General features: G+C 45.5%; 1 protein-coding gene and 1 long non-coding RNA gene across 9 annotated transcripts in view; one reads left to right on the forward strand and one right to left on the reverse strand.

The window, feature by feature from the left end:
- Positions 1 to 8,911, reverse strand: part of LOC310760968 — a 38,683-nt gene extending 29,772 nt beyond the window's left edge. The window contains exon 1 of the long non-coding RNA XR_014547134.1: positions 8,720 to 8,911. This is a non-coding gene — a long non-coding RNA (uncharacterized lncRNA). The remainder of the gene's footprint in view (positions 1 to 8,719) is intronic.
- Positions 1 to 18,718, forward strand: part of RELT (RELT TNF receptor) — an 86,920-nt gene that overhangs the window by 14,071 nt on the left and 54,131 nt on the right. For 2 of the 8 annotated variants that reach the window (XM_083609973.1, XM_083609974.1), the window contains exon 2: positions 6,720 to 6,928. The exons of 5 other annotated variants lie outside the window; for them this stretch is intronic. In XM_083609973.1, the coding sequence (XP_083466099.1) occupies positions 6,841 to 6,928 (88 nt within the window). In that variant the 5' untranslated portion in view covers positions 6,720 to 6,840. Of the gene's footprint in view, positions 1 to 1,827; positions 1,850 to 6,719; positions 6,929 to 18,718 lie in introns of those variants that run through there. One more of the 8 variants, XM_083609978.1, reaches the window with a different exon arrangement.

Consider the following 18,718-nt stretch of genomic DNA (forward strand, 5'->3'; position numbering starts at 1 on the left):
CCTGCAACTCCCATGATCCTTAGCTAATCGTGGTCAGGGATGATGGGAATTGTAGACCAAAACATCTGGAGGGCCGAAGGTTGGGGATGACTGCTCTAATGTATGCTGAGAACATTTCTATCTGATACTTCCGAAACTTTAAACACAAGAGTGTTATTTATGGTAGCATGGGGGGAAATAAACTCTTCATAACTTCCTAAATCTCTTTATCACATCTGAAATATACTCAGAGTCGCAAAGTGATTTCATGCTCTTTATTCAGCTCATAGTGGTGAGGAGGAATGAATGAATGAATGTCCTCTCAAAGTATCTGCTTTATATACATTATTTACACAATGGGCTGCACATGATTGGCTAATTCCGGAATTCTACTGTAAGCCAATCAAGTTGTGGATTCACTTCTATCTGGAGCATGATTGGGTGGTTCCTCCTAACCAATCATACTGCTGCATTGTTCTAGGACCAATCGAGACTGCTGCATTCTGAATCCTATTGTTCTAGGACCAATCAGACTGCTGCCTTTTGGATCCTATTGTTCTAGGACCAATCAGACTGCTGCAGTTTGGATCCTATTCAACTCAGTACATAACAGCATCCCTCCTCTAGCCATCATGGCTGAGTTAGGATTTGAACCCAGTTCCCAACTACATTGATACAGGACTCTGATCTTCCTGACCAGCAAAAGGAATTGATGAATTAAAAAAGTAGATATATCCTTATTATTATTATTTATTATATTTATATCCCTCCGTTCCTTCAAGGAGGTCAAAATAGCCCTTTCCATCTTATCTTTAAACAGCTCTTAGGCCGAGAGGTTTCGCAAGGACACCCAATGAGCTTTGTGGCTGAGTGGGGATCTGAACATTTGTCTCAATCCAACGCTCCAACCACTAGACCGCACTCCTCCTCTGCACTTAAATCCATATCTGTTCTTGTTGTCTTCGCCTCAAAGAAATGTGAACTTTACAGGTGCTTTTCCTACCCTTTCCTTGCCCTCTGCAAGTCTCAACTCTTCCAATTATATGGTGCTATACATCCGCTTCAGACGTGGAAATTGCAATAGGTCCAAATTATGGGATGTTGTGCATGTATTTGTCTGTTTCTTAGTATGTTGGCACCTGCAATTTTTTTGTTTGTCTGGGGGGAGCAAGCGTCTCGTTTCCTCTGGAGCAAAAACATCCTCTAATTAGCAGGTGCAGTAGGCTGAGAGATCCCCTCTGCCTGGTGATCTACTGCTGCCTCTTTGCGTAAATCCATCTGATCCAGAGACTGCATTGACACAGCTTCCTCGCCACTTGGCCCGAAGGGACCCATCCCGCAAAGTCTTCCAGCAGAGCCCGTGGCGCAAAACGGGGTTCTTCGCTCCCAGCATGGCCCACTGGGAAGACTGGGGGCAGCCCCAGTTTCCATGGAAATCTGTTTCCCTTATCCCTTATTATCTTCCCTTCCTGGGCAGGATGCCAGGAGAACACCTAACATTAGGCTGCTTTTTTGGAAATGCTGTCATGTCACGGACGAGAGAGACAGGCTTCCAGACGTACTATTGGGGGGTGGAAAGCGAGAGACAGAAATCCTGTAATTACTTGCTTAAGGGTTGGCGTGGATCTTTCCCAGACACCTTGCCCCATCCGGAAATTGCTGGATTATATTCAGAGCGGAGCGCAAAACCAATGCAGGGAAACTCGGGTGTGTCTGTGCAAATTTTGCATATCCAAATTGGGACATGGTCGATTGGTGGTCTGTGTTGCATTCATCAGGTCTTTTTAAAAATCTCCCTGTGATCTCGGACACTGGATGGTAGTCTGATTTCAGCTGGAACTCGCCAGAACTCAGTTCCGGCACCTCTCAGGTAGGCAAGGAAAGTGTTACAGGTGAGTTCTGGCACCTCTTTTCCTAGGAAAATAGCACTGGGCATCGGTGTGTGTTGCTGGCGACTCTGAATTTTGTGTGTTTTTGTGTGATGTTTAATACGCTATCAGGTGCCTTGAGAGACTGAGAATCGTTTTGTATTTCAGAAGCACCTATTTTAATAAAGTATTTTAAGAAATAAAATAATATGGTCTAGATGCGGAACGAAGGCAGATAAAAAGGAAGCCAAGGAGATGGAAGATTGTGTCGTCGTGATAGCAGGCTCCAGAAAGTTTTTTGATATCGGCTGCAGGTTCTCTCGCAGGTCTGACTGACTGAGGACAAAGTTTCAAGAGCTGCCAGCAACAATAGCTAATTTGTTCTCCGCTGGCAGAGAAGATATGCCTCTGAATGCCCAGGTAGTAGGAATTGCAGGTGGGCAGAGTCTAAAGTAGCCTAAAGTATTCCTAATAGTAAAAAGTAATATAATCTGATGGCCTATTGAGACAAGGTGCTTTTAAAGTGTTGAAAATGGGAGCTGCCTGCCTTCTCTTTGCAGGTTCATGTTGTTGTTTTTCTATTGCACCACAACTTTTTTTAAAAAATATTTTTTTATTAGGAATTTAAACAAAATATTATCTTAATTCCCCCCATTTCCCCCCTCCCCCATAAAACAACCCCCTCCCCTCCCCCCTGACTTCCCTCAGTTCCAATCTCTGTTTTCTCTATAGATGCTATTCTCTGCATGTTACAAAATTGTATAAATCCTTAAGATGTCTGACTCGTTATTATCAGTAAAAAGTTTGTGAGTGTTTATTCAAAGCCTGCCAAGGAGTCCAGTTCGCTTTGTTGCTTCTTTATATACTTTAAAGTCACAGGTATCCTTGTCCCGTAATTTGTGTGTCAATTTTGCCAGTTCTGCATAGTCCATCAGTTTCTCTTGCCAGTCTCATTCTCAGTCAGTTTTATTGCACATAGCCAAAGGCTGCCGCAATGTACACAGAATTATTTGACAATTAAAAGAAAATATACTGAATTGATAAAACATTTATATTATTAAAACATTACGTACTCTAAACAGAGCTATAAAAGTACCCCAATGTGCAAATAAAAACATTAAACAATAAAATTCATAAGCTAAAATCATCACATGGTCACTAATGTTAAAAACAATATCAATTAATACAGTGTGCAATTTATACTCAGAGTTTGGTGACAAACATAGAGCACAGCCTGAGGTAGATAGATAGGATCAAATGAATTCATCTCCTTTACAGTTAATGCCTACCTTGGCTATATAATTTGCTCTAATTTTCCTAGCAGCAGTTGCAAAAAGTGCTACCCGCCAGGTCACTTACTTATCTGTGTCTGCGAGGAGATATAAAATCATGTCAAAGGGGTTCTGGCCAGGGGACCCTGTCATTATAGGTACTAAAAATCTTTTCCTTGCATCATTATATAACAGACAGTGCAAGATATAATGCATAAGGTCCTTGTGCTATTAAGACTCTTGCCGCTGTTGTTGTATACATGAAGATAGTCTTCAATTTCCTTGGCAGGTCTTTCCCTACAATCCCTAACAGAAATGCTTCAGGTTTCTTAGCAAATGTTAGATGGAACATTTTCTTCAATTCATTGTATATCTGAAATATGCTCAGAGTCGCAAAGTGATTTCATGCTCTTTATTCAGCTCATAGTGGTGAGGAGGAATGAATGAAAGTCCCCTCAAGGTATCTGCTTTATATACATTATTTACACAATGGGCTGCACATGATTGGCTAATTCCGGAATTCTACTGTAAGCCAATCAGGTTGTGGATTCACTTCTATCTGGAGCATGATTGGGTGGTTCCTGCCAACCAATCATACTGCTGCATTGTTCTAGGACCAATCAGACTGCTGCATTCTGAATCCTATTGTTCTAGGACCAATCAGACTGCTGCCTTTTGGATCCTATTGTTCTAGGACCAATCAGACTGCTGCAGTTTTGATCCTATTCAACTCAGTACATAACAATATCATTTCTCTTTTTTAAAAAATTTCATTACAATCCCACCACATATGGTAAAATGTCCGCTTCTTTTCCTTACACTTCCAACACATATTTGAGCTACGTAGTTTTATACATTTTCCCTAGCTGCACTGGTGTCATATACCATCTATACATATATCTTCATATAATTTTCTTTCAACAAAGAACAGTCTGTAAATTTTAAATCAATTTTCCATAACCTTTCCCAATGTTCCATCATGATATTATGACCTATATCTTGTGCCCATTTGATCATGACTGATTTTACCTCTTCATCTTTCGTCTCCCATTCTAACAGTGTGCTGTATGCGGCCACAACTTTTGAGTTCTTTCTCCAGGTACAGTTGCAAGAGGTTTGAAATCCTTCTCTGGGTGAAGACTAGGTGGCACAAAGGATCTTTGACTCACACTGTGATTCACCCTGCATTGCAGTTTTCTTTGCACAAGCAAATGTGTATCAGCAAGCAGATCCACCATCAGTCTCTCTCCGCCCGCCCCCGCCCCCTTGTGCTTTATAAGCAAAGAAGAAAATGTAAAACATTTTGTTTTCCAGCATAGGAATCACTCCCTCCTCAAATCTCTGTAGCTGCAGTAGCATCCTTTCATTTTTCACCAGAGCAGCTGACGAAGGCAGGAGCCAAAAAGGTTTTGCAACAGAAATTGGATCACTTTAGTTAATCGCGGTATCATATGATCTTATTAAAACAAAAACTGCAAGCATTCTTTGAAGACGCTGGGGATTGGGGGTTGGGAAGCATGTTTGCGATAAGAGCGCCAAAACTGGTTTCTGTTGTTGTTGTTGTTGTTTACTGGATTGGGATTAAACCTGTTAGATAGTGGGTGGGCATAGCAGACGATGCAGCGATTTTTCCAAAACAGCTCTTTATTTACAGATAGGTAGCCGTGTTGGTCTGCCATAGTCAAAACAAAAAAAAATTTTTTCCTTCCAGTAGCACCTTAAAGACCAACTAAGTTAGTTCTTGGTATGAGCTTTCGTGTGCATGCACACTTCTTCAGATACACTGAAACAGAAGTTGCCAGATCCTTCTATATAGTGAGAAGGTGGGGAGGGGTATTACTCAGAAGGGTGGTGGGAATGGGTGATTGGCAGATAGCTGTGATGAGCCTGTTGACGACTCTTAACGACTGCAATAGGTCTTACAGGAAAAAGCAAGGGGTGAGAAGGTGAAAAATGGCTTTGTCATGTATAATGAGATAAGAATCCAATGTATTTGATCTGCCAATCACCCATTCCCACCACCCTTCTGAGTAATACCCCTCCCCACCTTCTCACTATATAGAAGGATCTGGCAACTTCTGTTTCAGTGTATCTGAAGAAGTGTGCATGCACACGAAAGCTCATACCAAGAACTAACTTAGTTGGTCTTTAAGGTGCTACTGGAAGGAAAAAAATTTTTTTCCATTTTCTGTAACTATCCAATCACTGAACATCACTTTCAATCCCTTATTTGCATATGTGGACCTGAGTGAAAACTATCTACAGTATCCCCCTGCTAGCCCAGGGTGAGAACTTCAGTACATAACAGAACCAATCCATGTCTGAGAACCTTCTGCTGTTGTTGACCCTCACTGCCTACTGTGGAAGGTTCCACAGTTTAACTACGTGCTGCGTGATAAAAGTCCTTCCTTTTATCTGTCCTGAACTTTCCAACGTTCAGCTTCCTCGGGTGCTCGCAAGTCAGGAGTGACGGAGAAAACATTTCTCCATCTGTTTTTTAAATACCATGCACAGCTGGGGACATTTTTACGCTTATTCTTAAAATGTCCCAGGCGCTGCAAGCTTTCTTCATAGGGGATTTGCTGCGCCTGCTTGATCATTTTGGTTCCCCTCTCCGGAACCTGCATCTCCCTCCCCAGATCTCTAAACAGGAATTGGAGCAGACCATCCCTCCATAGGGGGACACAGGTGGCGCTGTGGGTTAAACCACAGAGCCTAGGACTTGCCGATCAGAAGGTCGGCGGTTCGAATCCCCGCGACGGGGTGAGCTCCCGTTGCTTGGTCCCTGCTCCTGCCAACCTAGCAGTTTGAAAGCAAGTCAAAGTGCAAGTAGATAAATGGGTACCGCTCCGGCGGGAAGGTAAACGGCGTTTCCGTGTGCTGCTCTGGTTCGCTAGAAGCGGCTTAGTCATGGTGGCCACATGACCCGGAAGCGAGATGAGCACCGCAACCCCAGAGTCGGCCACGACTGGACCTAATGGTCAGGGGTCCCTTTACCTTACTATCCCTCCATAGAGAGAGGCACATATGATCATCCCTGTCTATACGGTCCTTTAGTCTGGTCCAGCCAGACTCTTGTGTTCTTTTCCCCTCTGAATGCCTCCCACACAGCTGCAGCAATGTTTAGAGACCCTTGATAATTAGCTCCCACGGGTGCAATGTTTGAATCCACAGGTGGCGAAGAGGAGGGAAGCTTTAAGCAGGCGATCTATAACGGGAAGTCCAGATAGGAGCTCCTAATTGCCAGTCTCTGTACCAGCCTTCAGCCTTTCTGGGTCCCCCCCCCCTTGCATAAAATGTGGGGCCTGACCTACTTCAATGCTCTTCCAGCCGACGATGCTGGGGCTCACGTCTTCGCCACCCAGACCCCCTCGGTTGGCCGTGGCTGCCTCTCTGTTGTCGCAACAAAGATATTTCAGAGGAGAGGAACCCAGGGCTCCCTCCCTGCAAACAAAAGAAATCTGTGTCAGTGAAAACAATAAATAGCGCGTGGGAGAGAGAGAGAGAGAGAGAGCTCTTTGGCAGGGAGCCACACTGATGCCACAAGATGTTGTGGCGACCCAAGTAAATTTCCATCCCATTTCTCTCTCTCTCTCTGCAGCTGCCATCCAGTAAACTTTGCTTCACTGGGAACTTGGGTTTAGTCTGGAAGCTGCAGAGGCTGCAAAAAAATACCGCAGGTGGACTGCTAAAGTGGGACGCCAAACCACACCCCCTCCCTCATGCCAGTGGCAGGATTGGGGTCCAAACCATCGCCACCTCGGAAGGCGGTGGACTCTCCTTCCTTGGCGGTTTTTAAGCAGAGGTCAGGTGAGCATCTCTCTCCGGAATTCTTTAGCTGGGATTCCTGAATTGCAAGGGGTTGGGCTAGATGGAGTCATGTCAAACTCTGCAGTGCTATGATTCTACTGTTGCTGTGTTGCCCGTTGTACATTTGGAACATCTGGGCGTATTTTGGGTTTTGTTGTTGTTGTTTAGTCATGTCCGACTCTTCGTGACCCCCTGGACCAGAGCACACCAGGCACTCCTGTCTTCCACTGCCTCCTGCAGTTTGGTCACTCATGTTGGTAGCTTCGAGAACACTGTCCAACCATCTCGTCCTCTGTCGTGCCCTTCTCCTTGTGCCCTCCATCTTTCCCAACATCAGGGTCTTTTCCAGGGAGTCTTCTCTTCTCATGAGGTGGCCAAAGTATTGGAGCCTCAGCTTCAGGATCTCTCCTTCCAGTGAGCACTCAGGGCTGATTTCCTTCACAATGGATGTGTTTGATCTTCTTGCAGTCCATGGGACTCTCAAGAGTCTCCTCCAGCACCAGAATTCAAAAGCATCAATTCTTCAGTGATCAGCCTTCTTTATGGTCCAGCTTTCACTCCCATACATCACTACTGGGAAAACCATAGCTTGAACTATACGGACCCTTGCCGACAATGAACTCCCCTTTGTGGGAGATTTTAAACAGAAGCTGGATTCTTGAGTTGTGAGTCTGCATTTCAGGAGGCTGGACTAAATGAGCCTTGGAGTTCCTTCTCGCTTTCTGTGCTTCTGTTATTCTGTCCGTTTTGATGGGCAAACAGTGTATGTGCTGCCGAAAACGTCTGAGGTTTTTACAGCTTGCCCAAAGGACCAGCTGTCCAGATTTGGGTGCGGATTCTACCCAGGAACTATGACTGCATGCAACTAATTTTCTTACTTCCCCCCTGAAATCGTTAGTGATCCTGCAGCTCACAATCTGACCCATGTTTACAGTTCTTATCTCCTCCATCCCCCACATGCTTTCCCCCAACTTTAAAGAGGAGCTCTCTGTCCGCCAAAAGTGGCTATTTTAACACCTGCTGTTGATCTTTCTTCCTCTTCATCACATCCTCACATCCTGCTGTTTTTGTTTCAAAGTCGCTCTCTCCTTCGAAGTTCAGGAAAATTCCCTCTTCCTTTGTCTGCCCTCCATCATTTGCCAGCTGCTTGTTTGTGCGGATGTCTGTCCTCTGTTTTCTTCTCACATTTGCAACAAAAGCAATCCCACTTTGAAAAGACAGGTTGCGGGGAAGGGAAATAACCTGGATATTTCTCCCCACACACCCACTTGCCATAGACCAACACAAACCTTGATCTGTCAGGAGTATTGTGAAGTGTGCACAGCTGGGCTGGCTGAGCCTGTGGGAGTTATAGTTTCGAAACATCTGGGAAGGGACCAGCTTGGAGAAAACTGGGGCAGTTCCTTTGCTTGAGGATCTCTTCCAGGCATCCCCAAACTCGGCTCTCCAGCCGTTTTGGAACTACAATTCCCATCATCCCTGACCACTGGTCCTGTTAGCTAGGGATGATGGGAGTTTTAGTCCCCAAACATCTGGAGGGCCGAGTTTGGGGGCGCCTGGTCTCTTCTCTGGCTGCAGCAGTCTTTATTTCAGTGGTGGGGAACCCTTTGGCCCTCCAGATGTTGCTGAACTACAACTCCCATCAGCCCAAGCAAGCATGGCCCAGGGACGATGGGAATTATAGTTCAACAACATCTGGAAGGTCAAAGGTTCCTTGCACCTCATTTACTTACTCTGTGATGGCATGAAGTGTGTTTGGGCATTTGTGCCGTTGTTGTTTGTTGTTTAGACGTTTAGTCGTGTCCGACTCTTCGTGACCCCCTGGACCAGAGCACGCCAGGCACTCCTGTCTTCCACTGCCTCCCGCAGTTTGGACAGACTCATGCTGGTAGCTTCGAGAACACTGTCCAACCATCTCGTCCTCTGTCGTCCCCTTCTCCTTGTGCCCTCCATCTTTCCCAACATCAGGGTCTTTTCCAGGGAGTCTTCTCTTCTCATGAGGTGGCCAAAGTCTTGGAGCCTCAGCTTCAGGATCTGTCCTTCCAGTGAGCACTCAGGGCTGATTTCCTTCAGAATGGATCAGTTTGATCTTCTTGCAGTCTCAAGAGTCTCCTCCAACACCATAACTCAAAAGCATAAGATTAAGATAAGATTAGCATAGGCAAACACCTCTGAAGTCCCACCACCCAAAGCACAAGAGAACTTCCTTTGCATGTCTGGACCCCTTGGTAAGTCTGGTGATGGGATTAGGCTTTCCTTGGCCAACAATCAGCCTAGCAATTGTCACCTCTGGGCACTTCCTGGAGTCCCTATTTATCAAGGACAAAATAGAGTTGGATTGGAGTAAACTGACAAAGGAGTTGATTTTATATGATTGTTAAAGCTAGGTATCTTCCCTGAGCTGTCAAGTCGAAAGGATACATTTATGCATAATATTTGTAACATTTAACAACTTTAAAGATGTGCACCCCCCCCCCGTAATTTCCGTAGCAATGGGAATTATAGATCAACAACATCTGGAAGGTCAAAGGTTCCTTGCACCTCATTTACTTACTCTGTGATGGCATGAAGTGTGTTTGGGCATTTGTACTAGGTGGGGCTAGAAAAGGCCACTGCCTCAAATAATTGGGCAAGGCAGCTCTGGCTATTCCCCTCCTCTGTGCCTAAAACCCCTGGATGCCCGTTATATAGCCGAGAAATATTGGATGAGCACTGAGTCCGTTGTTTCTTTTCTGGCATTCTCTGCAGCCGTTTCGGCGTCTATAAGCGTTCCTGTCTCTGTTTAAATTAAATCAACATTTATTTTTTTCCCTGTGACAGCCTTTCTCCTTCTCCTGCTTAGCCGGTGCATTTTGTGGCCTGCTTCTCGCAAAAAGCCTTTGCTCTGTGTCAGGTTTCATAGGCATGGCCAAAAATGGGCCCTCCAGCTGTTTCGGGACTACAACTCCCATCATCCCTAGCTAACAGGACTGGTGGTCAGGGGTGATGGGAATTGTAGTCCCCAAACAGCTGGAGGGCCAAGTTTGGCCATGGATGGAGGAAGGGGATTCTAGAGAACAGGGACAGGAAGGGGAGTGTGATAGGAATTTTATGGTCTTAGATATATGGTAATGTTCGTAAGTGTACCAACCAAGCACGTACATAGATCAGCACAGGAAGACCAACCTGGAACCATTTTGATTCCTAAACTGAGCCAATGTTTTAAAAGAATGGCCAGGCTCCCCAGGCAATCCAATCAAGTAACCTGCCAGGCAGGAGATAAACAACAACAGGAGAAAAACAATATTCAAATTTCTGTTTTAGACCACCTTTTCGGTGATGTAGGTGTGATGTATCTGAGGGGTGGTCTTAGGTTACACCCCTTCTGTGATGTATGTCTGATGTTTCTGGGGGTGGTCTTGATCTACAGGGTGGCAATTTCAAAAGTCTTTATAAGGCCTTGCATGCCATTTTTCTGGGTCCCTCCTCTCTCCTGTGTGTGAAGGCGACACCCTGTTGCAACAGATCAATAAAGATCAAGCTTATTAGCTGCTTTTGCTTCTCAAATATTCTCTGGTTGGCCTCTGTTATTCTCTCCTACCAATAGGGAACCTATGTAAGGACTCTATATGGGCTCTTGGATACCCCATAAGGGAAAAGGGCAATTTTTATTTACAACAGGAGGCCCAGAGCGATCTCCTCACCCAGCACCCCCACCCAAAAAAACCTGGAGCTCTCCAGCTCCCATCAGCCCCAAACCAGCACAGGGGACCAAGAAAAATGTAGAGACCATTCTCCATGCTCACCTGTAGCCTTAAGCTCTTTCTGCCATCCTCTAGCAGATAATTGGTGTGTCACATTCCAGAGAGGGAGGGAGGCCTGATTCTCCTATTCTTGCAGAAAGTTTTTAAAAGAAAATTCTTATAAAAGCTCCAGTGTTTGGCACATTAGAGTTAATTATCTAATCTTAGGCAACTCAGCCAGCTTGACAACTCTTTCTCTCTGACTCACTAATGTTCGTTATTTCCCAGCAGAGGCTGTTAATCGGGTAATTTGGAAAGCTGGTTATATTTGGCATCTCTCTCTCTTCACCCGCTTAATACAGATGTTACCAGTGTCAACCGGGGGATGGGCCAGCGTTGCCAATGTTTCAGCCGGCCCCTGCTTCTGTGCACGCACGCTTTTAACAGCAGTTTTCCCGCAGAGATGCTCCAGCAGATTTTTAAAAAGCACCTTTTCGCTGGAAGGTTGCCTGCAGACTTCTGAAGACCCGGCTTCTGTTTCAAAGGTGCAAGAGCAGGCCAGGCTGCCTTCTTGTTTGGTCAGTTGGCAACCCTCTGCTCAAGGCAAAAACTACGTGTTGGCTATCTCATGCCAAGACCCTGTGAATATGTTTGCGATGGTTTGTGCCTAGGAAGGTATCGGGATGGTTATGCTGTCCCAGTCTCAATACTGTTTGCATTTGCAGACATTTTGGGACGGACATCCTGGTTCATTCCCAATCACTGCATGTCCCACAACTTTCCCCTGGAACTCCGGAACTTCTTATACCACAAATCTACTGGGTTTTACACTGGTATCTTGGTTCTCAAACACCTTGGTTTTCAAACGCTGAAAACCCGGAAGTAAGTGTTCCGGGTTTTGAACGTTTTCCGGAAGCTGAACATCTGATGCGGCTGTTGGCGATTGTTTCTGGGGCACCTGCACCAGTCAGAAGCTGCGCCTTGGTTTTCGAACATTTCAGAAGCCAAACGGAAGTTTGGCGCTTTTGTTTTTCCTATTTGTTTTGTGTTTTTGTTTTGGAGGCTTTTTTGGGTTAATTTGTTTTTGGGACTGTGTGGAACCCAGTTCAGCTACTGATGGATGGATTGATTGTGTGACTGCGGAAATGGATAAAAGCCCCCCATCCAAACAGTGACTATCATCACTGCAGCTAAGGAAAATTGTTTTTTTAATTTTTATCTACAATACTGTCTTATTTATTTTACAGTACAGTACATTGATTATTGCTTTCATTTTATGGATCAATGGTCTCGTTAGTATAATTCCTGTTAAATTGCTGCTTTAGAGGTTGTTCTGGAACAGATCAATCCGTTTTGCATTACTTTCTATGGGAAAGTGCGCCTTGGTTTTGGAACGCTTTGGTTTTGGAACGGATTAAGTTTGAGAACCAAGGTACCACTGTACAGACGTTTGGGCAATGCTATCCTGATTCATTCCCAGTTGCTTTGTGTCCCGCAGCTTTCCCCTGGAACTTCTTATACCACAAATTTACTGGGTTTTAGTTGTTTTGTTGTTTTGTTGTGCCGTTGGGCAAGATTACAATAATGGCAGCCATGTTGGGGAAGCACCACACAAGACCTAATAAATCGTGATCCAGTGTAGGTCATCCACTAACCCACGACTGTGGCATCAACGACATGTTGCAGAATGAACAGCAGTGGGAATATTATATGCACAGAAATAGAAAACAGAGCAGGTCCTAGCAAAGGAGGAGAGAATTTTGAAAGGAATGGACCGGGCTGAGACAGCAAAGCTGACAGCGAAAGTAAGAGATCAAAATGGCGAACCTTTTAACAGAAGAATGGAGGGGGCCTTTCATGGAATATTCTTTAAAAACACCGTAGTCAGCTGAAATCACGGGCAGGATTCAAAATGAAAGCAGCGGGAGGAAAATAATTGTAATGGAGAAACTTTGGGTAATAAAGATCTAGGCTGGATCTACACACATTAGAAAAGAGTTTCAGGGAAACGCGTTGTGAACTTTATTACGGGAAATCACATTGGCGAAACGCACGCCCCCACAGCGCCACCTGGTGTCACAGTGTTGCAACGCACATAAAATGCTTTTTTGCTGAGTCCATAGTGCAGTAGAAAAGGTTTGAGTGAAAACACGGGGGAGGTGGGAAGTCAATTATTGGGGTGAAATGTAACTCTTTGATATGAAGACGATTGCGGAAATGTTTGAAACATTTAATTAAAGAAAATTATATTGCAAAAAAATGACGTGTTGCAGAATGCACCCCACAAAAAAATTACCCCACCAGTCTGGGGTACGGTGGGCCTTTACTTCTGAGTAAGCACACAGAGGCCCATGCAATAAAAGCCCAATCCTGTTCAATGCGGTGTTCGACTGTTGACCACGAGGGCTAAAATAATTCAGCCTCGGAGTTCAGGGACCTTTTAAACATGCATTTTTAATTGCCAGGTTGCAGAGGAATTGCCTCGAAATGTGGAGGTTTCATTCAGGATAGAACCCGGTGTTTTCTGCATTTGAAGCAGGTGCTCTAACCACTGAACTGGCTGGCTAGGCTTTTCTGCAGATGGCTTCTGGGTACTTTAAGGCCAATATCTTTGTGCTACACTCTTCGGAAAGAAATAACTTGTTTTTGCATATTTTGGGGGGGCTTTATCCAACTACCACCATATCTAAAAAAGAAACATGACATGTCACCAAAGGACTAATGTCACCTCTGTTGTTGCATGATCCATTCCTCACTCATTTTGAACGAAAGCTCTCATGAAAGCCACCACTAAGTAGGGCAGTATTGATCGTCTGCTGTAGCTGTAATGAGACCCATTTTGGTTCTTTAGCTGCTTGGAGACGTGTCATCGAATGGCCTCTTTTCAACCATTTTCCTTTTTGCATTTCTAGAACGAATTTTATTGAATTTTCAAAAGTTTGACATAGATTCTTCAATACATAATGTTTATTCCCCCCCACCCCACCCCCAGTTTTCCACGGTGTTTCTATTTCCTGCATTGCAGGGGGTTAGACTAGAGGATAATAATAATAATAATAATAATAATAATAATAATAATAATAATAATAATAATAATAAATAAAATTTATTATTTATACCCCGCCCATCTGGCTGGGCTTCCCCAGCCACTCTGGGCGGCTTCCAACAAAATATTAAAATACAGTAATGCATCAAACATTAAAAGCTTCCCTAAACAGGGCTGCCTTCAGATGTCTTCTAAAAGTCCTTGGAATCCCCTCTACAATTTGTACCATGTCTGTCACTTTTCAGCCACCAAGCCAGTCCTGGAGATCTTACTTTTTGAGCCTGCGGTGCTCTCTTTCAGGCCCCAGCGAGTGCCACCCAAATCGCCTCTGAGCGTGCCTTTGCAGAGCAACAGCAGAGATTTGGAAATAAGACCTCTCTTCTCTCCTCCTGGGCGCTAAAGGACTCTCCCTTGACACGGCCTCAGAGTTCCCTGACTAGAATAGCCGCCTTGGAGCGCCAGATTTGTCCCTTTGTCAACAGTTTCCTGTTTCTGTATTGAGGGGGCGTTCCAACCTGCCACCAGGCGTGACTGGATCGCAAATTCAGGTTGTGCAATTCAAGCTGATTAAGGGAAGCGATGGGAAGGTGCAGGATAGCACTTGCTTGATGATGACACATCTTCAGAACGGATAGCTGGCACCGTCTAATCCAGGCATAGGCAAACTCAGCCCTCCAGATGTTTTGGGACTACAACTCCCATCATCCCTGACCACTGGTCCTGTTAGCTAGGGATGATGGGCATTGTAGTCCCAAAACATCTGGAGGCCCGAGTTTGCCTATGCCTGATCTAATCTCCCTGTAAACAAATCAGGCTTATTATTATTATTATTATTAATAATAATACCACGCCCATCAGGCTGGGTTTCCCCAGCCACACTGGGCGGCTTCCAACAGAACACTAAAATACAATAACCTATTAAACATTAAAAGCTTCCCTAAACAGGGCTGCCTTCAGATGTCTTCTAAAAGTTTGGTAGCTTGAATGTATAACGATCAGTTTTCACACCTGGTGAAAAGGAAAAGGCAAACATGGCCAATACTTTAAGGCAGCAGTTTTCAACCTGTGGGTCCCCAGATGTTGTTGGACTACAACTCCCACCATCCCTGAGCTCTGGCCTTGCTAGCTAGGAGTGATGGGAGTTGTAGTTCAACAACATCTGGGGACCCACAGGTTGAGAACCACTGCTTTAAGGTGTCCCTTAAAGTGTTGACCATGTATGCCTTTTTCTTTAAGGAAGACTTGCCAAACAATTTCACAGACTGGGACTTTCCTCTTTCCCCTGCCCTCGGAGAGCGGGTTTTATTTTTCCTAAAACGACATCCCAGCTGAAGATACATGTGTTGCTCTCTTCCAAGAACCGGTGGCAGTTTGCAAAAAGGAATCCTTCGGCGCGGGATGATATTAGGCTAAGCAGGTCTGGATGGGAGATGAACCTTAACTTGAGGACCCACTCCAGCCAGTCGAATGCATTCTGGAAGAAGGCAGAGCAAGCTTGGAGGGAGGAGGTGGGGTGTCGGGAGAATCTTGCAAGCTGAATAGAGAGGCCTGGCCACATTTGGCTCCTGGGCCTGCAGTTCCCCACCTCTGGATTAGAACCGTGAAGTTAATTGTTGCTCAGCTGCCTTTTATCGGCTTGGCTCCTGTGCTTTGACGGTAGCTTGGCGCACTTACAAAAACTCAGCGGCTAATTAATTTTCCTGGACATAGAGATAAGCTGAGCTGGAGAGAGCATTTTCCTCTCTGCAACCAGGAGAAGTAATTGTCTGTTTGATTTCTATGTGTCAGGTGAGCACCAGGACTATTTCTGGGTGAGTGTGTTAGAAGGGTTGGGTGGCGATGTTTTGTTTCTGCTTCTAAGGGCATGTGCGGTTAAATTATCAGGCAAACGGCAGCAAGCACATTTCTTCTCGTATCATCACTGCTGGCCTATCTGTCTGTTTGTGTCAGATGTGTCGTCTTGCAAGAGAGAAAAATAGCCTCTCTTCCAACCTAAATGTTAGGGCTGGTTGGAGGGATGCAAACATCATTTGTCAGCACTTGTTCTGCAGAGGGTTTATTACTGCTCTCGTTATTATCACTAGCAAGGAGCACAAATTGGCATGCATAATTTCCCTCCCACACCTCTCCATTTTACTCTCGCAGTGATCCTGAGATGTAGGTTAGTCCGGGAGACACTGAGCGAAGGTTACCCAGTGAGCTTCATTCGTGGCTGAGTGGGGGTTTGAACCCTAGTCTCTCAGGTCCTGTGGGACGCGGGTGGCGCTGTGGGTTAAACCACAGAGCCTAGGACTTGCCGATCAGAAGGTCAGCAGTTCAAATCCCCGCGACTGGGTGAGCTCCCGTTGCTTGGTCCCTGCTCCTGCCAACCTAGCAGTTCAAAAGCACATCAAAGTACAAGTAGATAAATAGGTACCGCTCCGGTGGGAAGGTAAATGGCATTTCCATGCGCTGCTCTGGTTCGCCTGAAGCGGCTTAGTCATGCTGGCCACATGACCCGGAAGCTGTACGCCGGCTCCCTCGGCCAGTAAAGCGAGATGAGCACCGCAACCCCAGAATTGGCCACGACTGGACCTAATGGTCAGGGGTCCCTTTACCTTTACCTCTCAGGTCCTAGACCAACACTCTAACCGCTACAGTGCTCTAACCTTGTTCAGGCATCACACAAAACCTTGGTTTGTACCATGGTTACAAATGTATATTAAGCAAACCATGGTTTATGGTTGATTGTCTACTTTCTCTTCCCCCTCTGTTGCCTATTTCTATGAAGCAGGGGGGGAGGTCTGCAGAGGTAGAGCTAATCAATTGCTGCAACAACCTTATTGTATCAAAGTTGTAAATTTTTGCTTGCAAACAGCCTCTGTTATCGGGAAGTACAGCAGTACAACTTTCGTTTGTTGAAATCCTCACTTGCCATTGCAAAAATAAAAGTGAAGAATATGCTAAGCAACTCCAGGGTTAAACCAAGTCAGCTCCACGCACATTCCTAGGGATTCAAGGAGCAGGTACTTTATAAAAAGAAGACTTTGTGGTCTATAAATATTTCTGCGGTTGTCTGCTTGGAGACTGTTGCAGTTGGACATTTTTAGCATAGCGCAGAGGATGCAAGAATTGCAATAAATAGCTTGCGCTGTGAGCTAAAGAGGCAAACCCCCTTTTATTGTGCTGAATTATGGAACCAGGGACGAGGAGAGTTGAGAGATGGCAGACTGTGAACTCATTCAACTCCAACCGATGGCTTGCATGTGCGAAACAATTGTCACAGGTCAGAGACTTGCTGACAGGACTCCATCATTGCCCCAAACAATCCTATCCAATATTATTAGTTAAGAATAATTACCCTTCAACACCCCTCTCCCACTGGCTATCTCCATGGGGGCACTTCAGACCTTTAGGCCAAATTCAGACATCACAGTTCTGGGCAGGTGGTAGCCTTAATTGTAGGGCTAACTCCAAGTTTGAGAGGCGGCTCTGGCCAATTTGGCACATCCACCACAACAATAAGGGGATGCAGGTGGCGCTGTGGGTTAAACCACAGAGCCTAGGACTTGCCGATCAGTAGGTTGGCGGTTCGAATCCCCGCGACGGGGTGAGCTCCTGTTGTTCAGTCCCAGCTCCTGCCCACCTAGCAGTTCGAAAGCACGCCTGTGCAAGTAGATAAATAGGTACCGCTCTGGTGGGAAGGAAAATGGCGTTTCCGTGCACTGCTCTGGTTCGCCAGAAGCGGCTTAGTCCTGCTGGCCACATGACCCGGAAGCTGTACGCCGGCTCCCTCAGCCAGTAAAGCGAGATGAGCGCCGCAACCCCAGAGTCGTCCGCGACTGGACCTAACGGTCAGGGGTCCCTTTACCTTTACCACAACCATACAAAAGCTCTTTTCTCAGTTTTGCCTTTCGGTTTGCTGGCGAATCCAAACACCGAAATTCTTCTGATTCCTCATCTAGGCAGCAGGAGATGCCCTTAGCATCCATTTAGGGCCATTAATTCTGCTTTTGCCAGAAAGCTTTGCTGTGGGAACAGCATGCACAGTTTCACAGGGGAGGGCTCGGCTGTGTTATAGCAACACTGAGCAAGAGCGCCCGATGTCGTGAAAGGACAGGGGAAAACGGCCCAGGATTCTCGTCATCTCGGGGTCAAGCTAGTTGCATTTATGGGTCTCCTGAGTCATTGGAGCTGCAGTCGTAGGGGAGGCTAGCCCCTTTCTGCGCAGGTTTCCCCCGTTACACTTGTTTTTTTTGCAAAGCTGTTCTTTCTTTCCTATTAGAAGAAAAAAACCTGTTCCTTTCCCCTTATCCAAGAGCCCTTAAGTGGGTTCCCTGTTGGCAGGAGAAAATGACAGAGGCTAACCAGAGTATATTGAGAAGCAAAGCGGCTAGTAAGCCTGATCTTTATTCAAGGAACTGTTGCAACAGGGTCCCCACTCACCACACGCAGGAGGGAAGAGGAACCCAGAACCATGGTGCACAAACCCTTATATATTTTGAAATGGCCCCCCTGTAGCCCAAGACCACTCCCCAAAACAGCATACATACATCACAGAAGGAGGAGGTCTACAGCAGAAATCCTGTTTTCCAGGATACCTGATAATGGTCACTGATTGCTTTTACCTGGCCATCCTGGCCATTCTTTTGTGATTATTAATACTTTAGTTCCTGAATCCAGGTCACAGGCTTACCCTGTTCATACACAAATACGCCCCTTAAAGACAGGATTTGTAAGCAAAAGACAACAGGGCGGCTTTCCTAGTTTCCTTCCTCCTAGCAGAGAAATATTTGAGGTCAATTTGGGAGAGTCAAAATGGCTTCAGGATTGTTCTCCTGTGCATAACTGTCAACTTTTCCCTTTTCTTGCGAGGAATCCTATTCGGAATAAGGGAATTTCCCTTTTTAAAAGGGAAACGTTGGCAGCTATGCTCCTGTGCTATTTCAGACATGTGGTTTATATACTTATGTGTGTGTGTTTGCCTGGTACATTTATGGACATTTGATTTACATTTGAGACTTTAGAATTCTTATTACAATC

This window comes from Podarcis filfolensis (assembly GCF_964270895.1).
Source record: "Podarcis filfolensis genome assembly, chromosome: 4".
NCBI classification, from domain to species: domain Eukaryota; kingdom Metazoa; phylum Chordata; class Lepidosauria; order Squamata; family Lacertidae; genus Podarcis; species Podarcis filfolensis.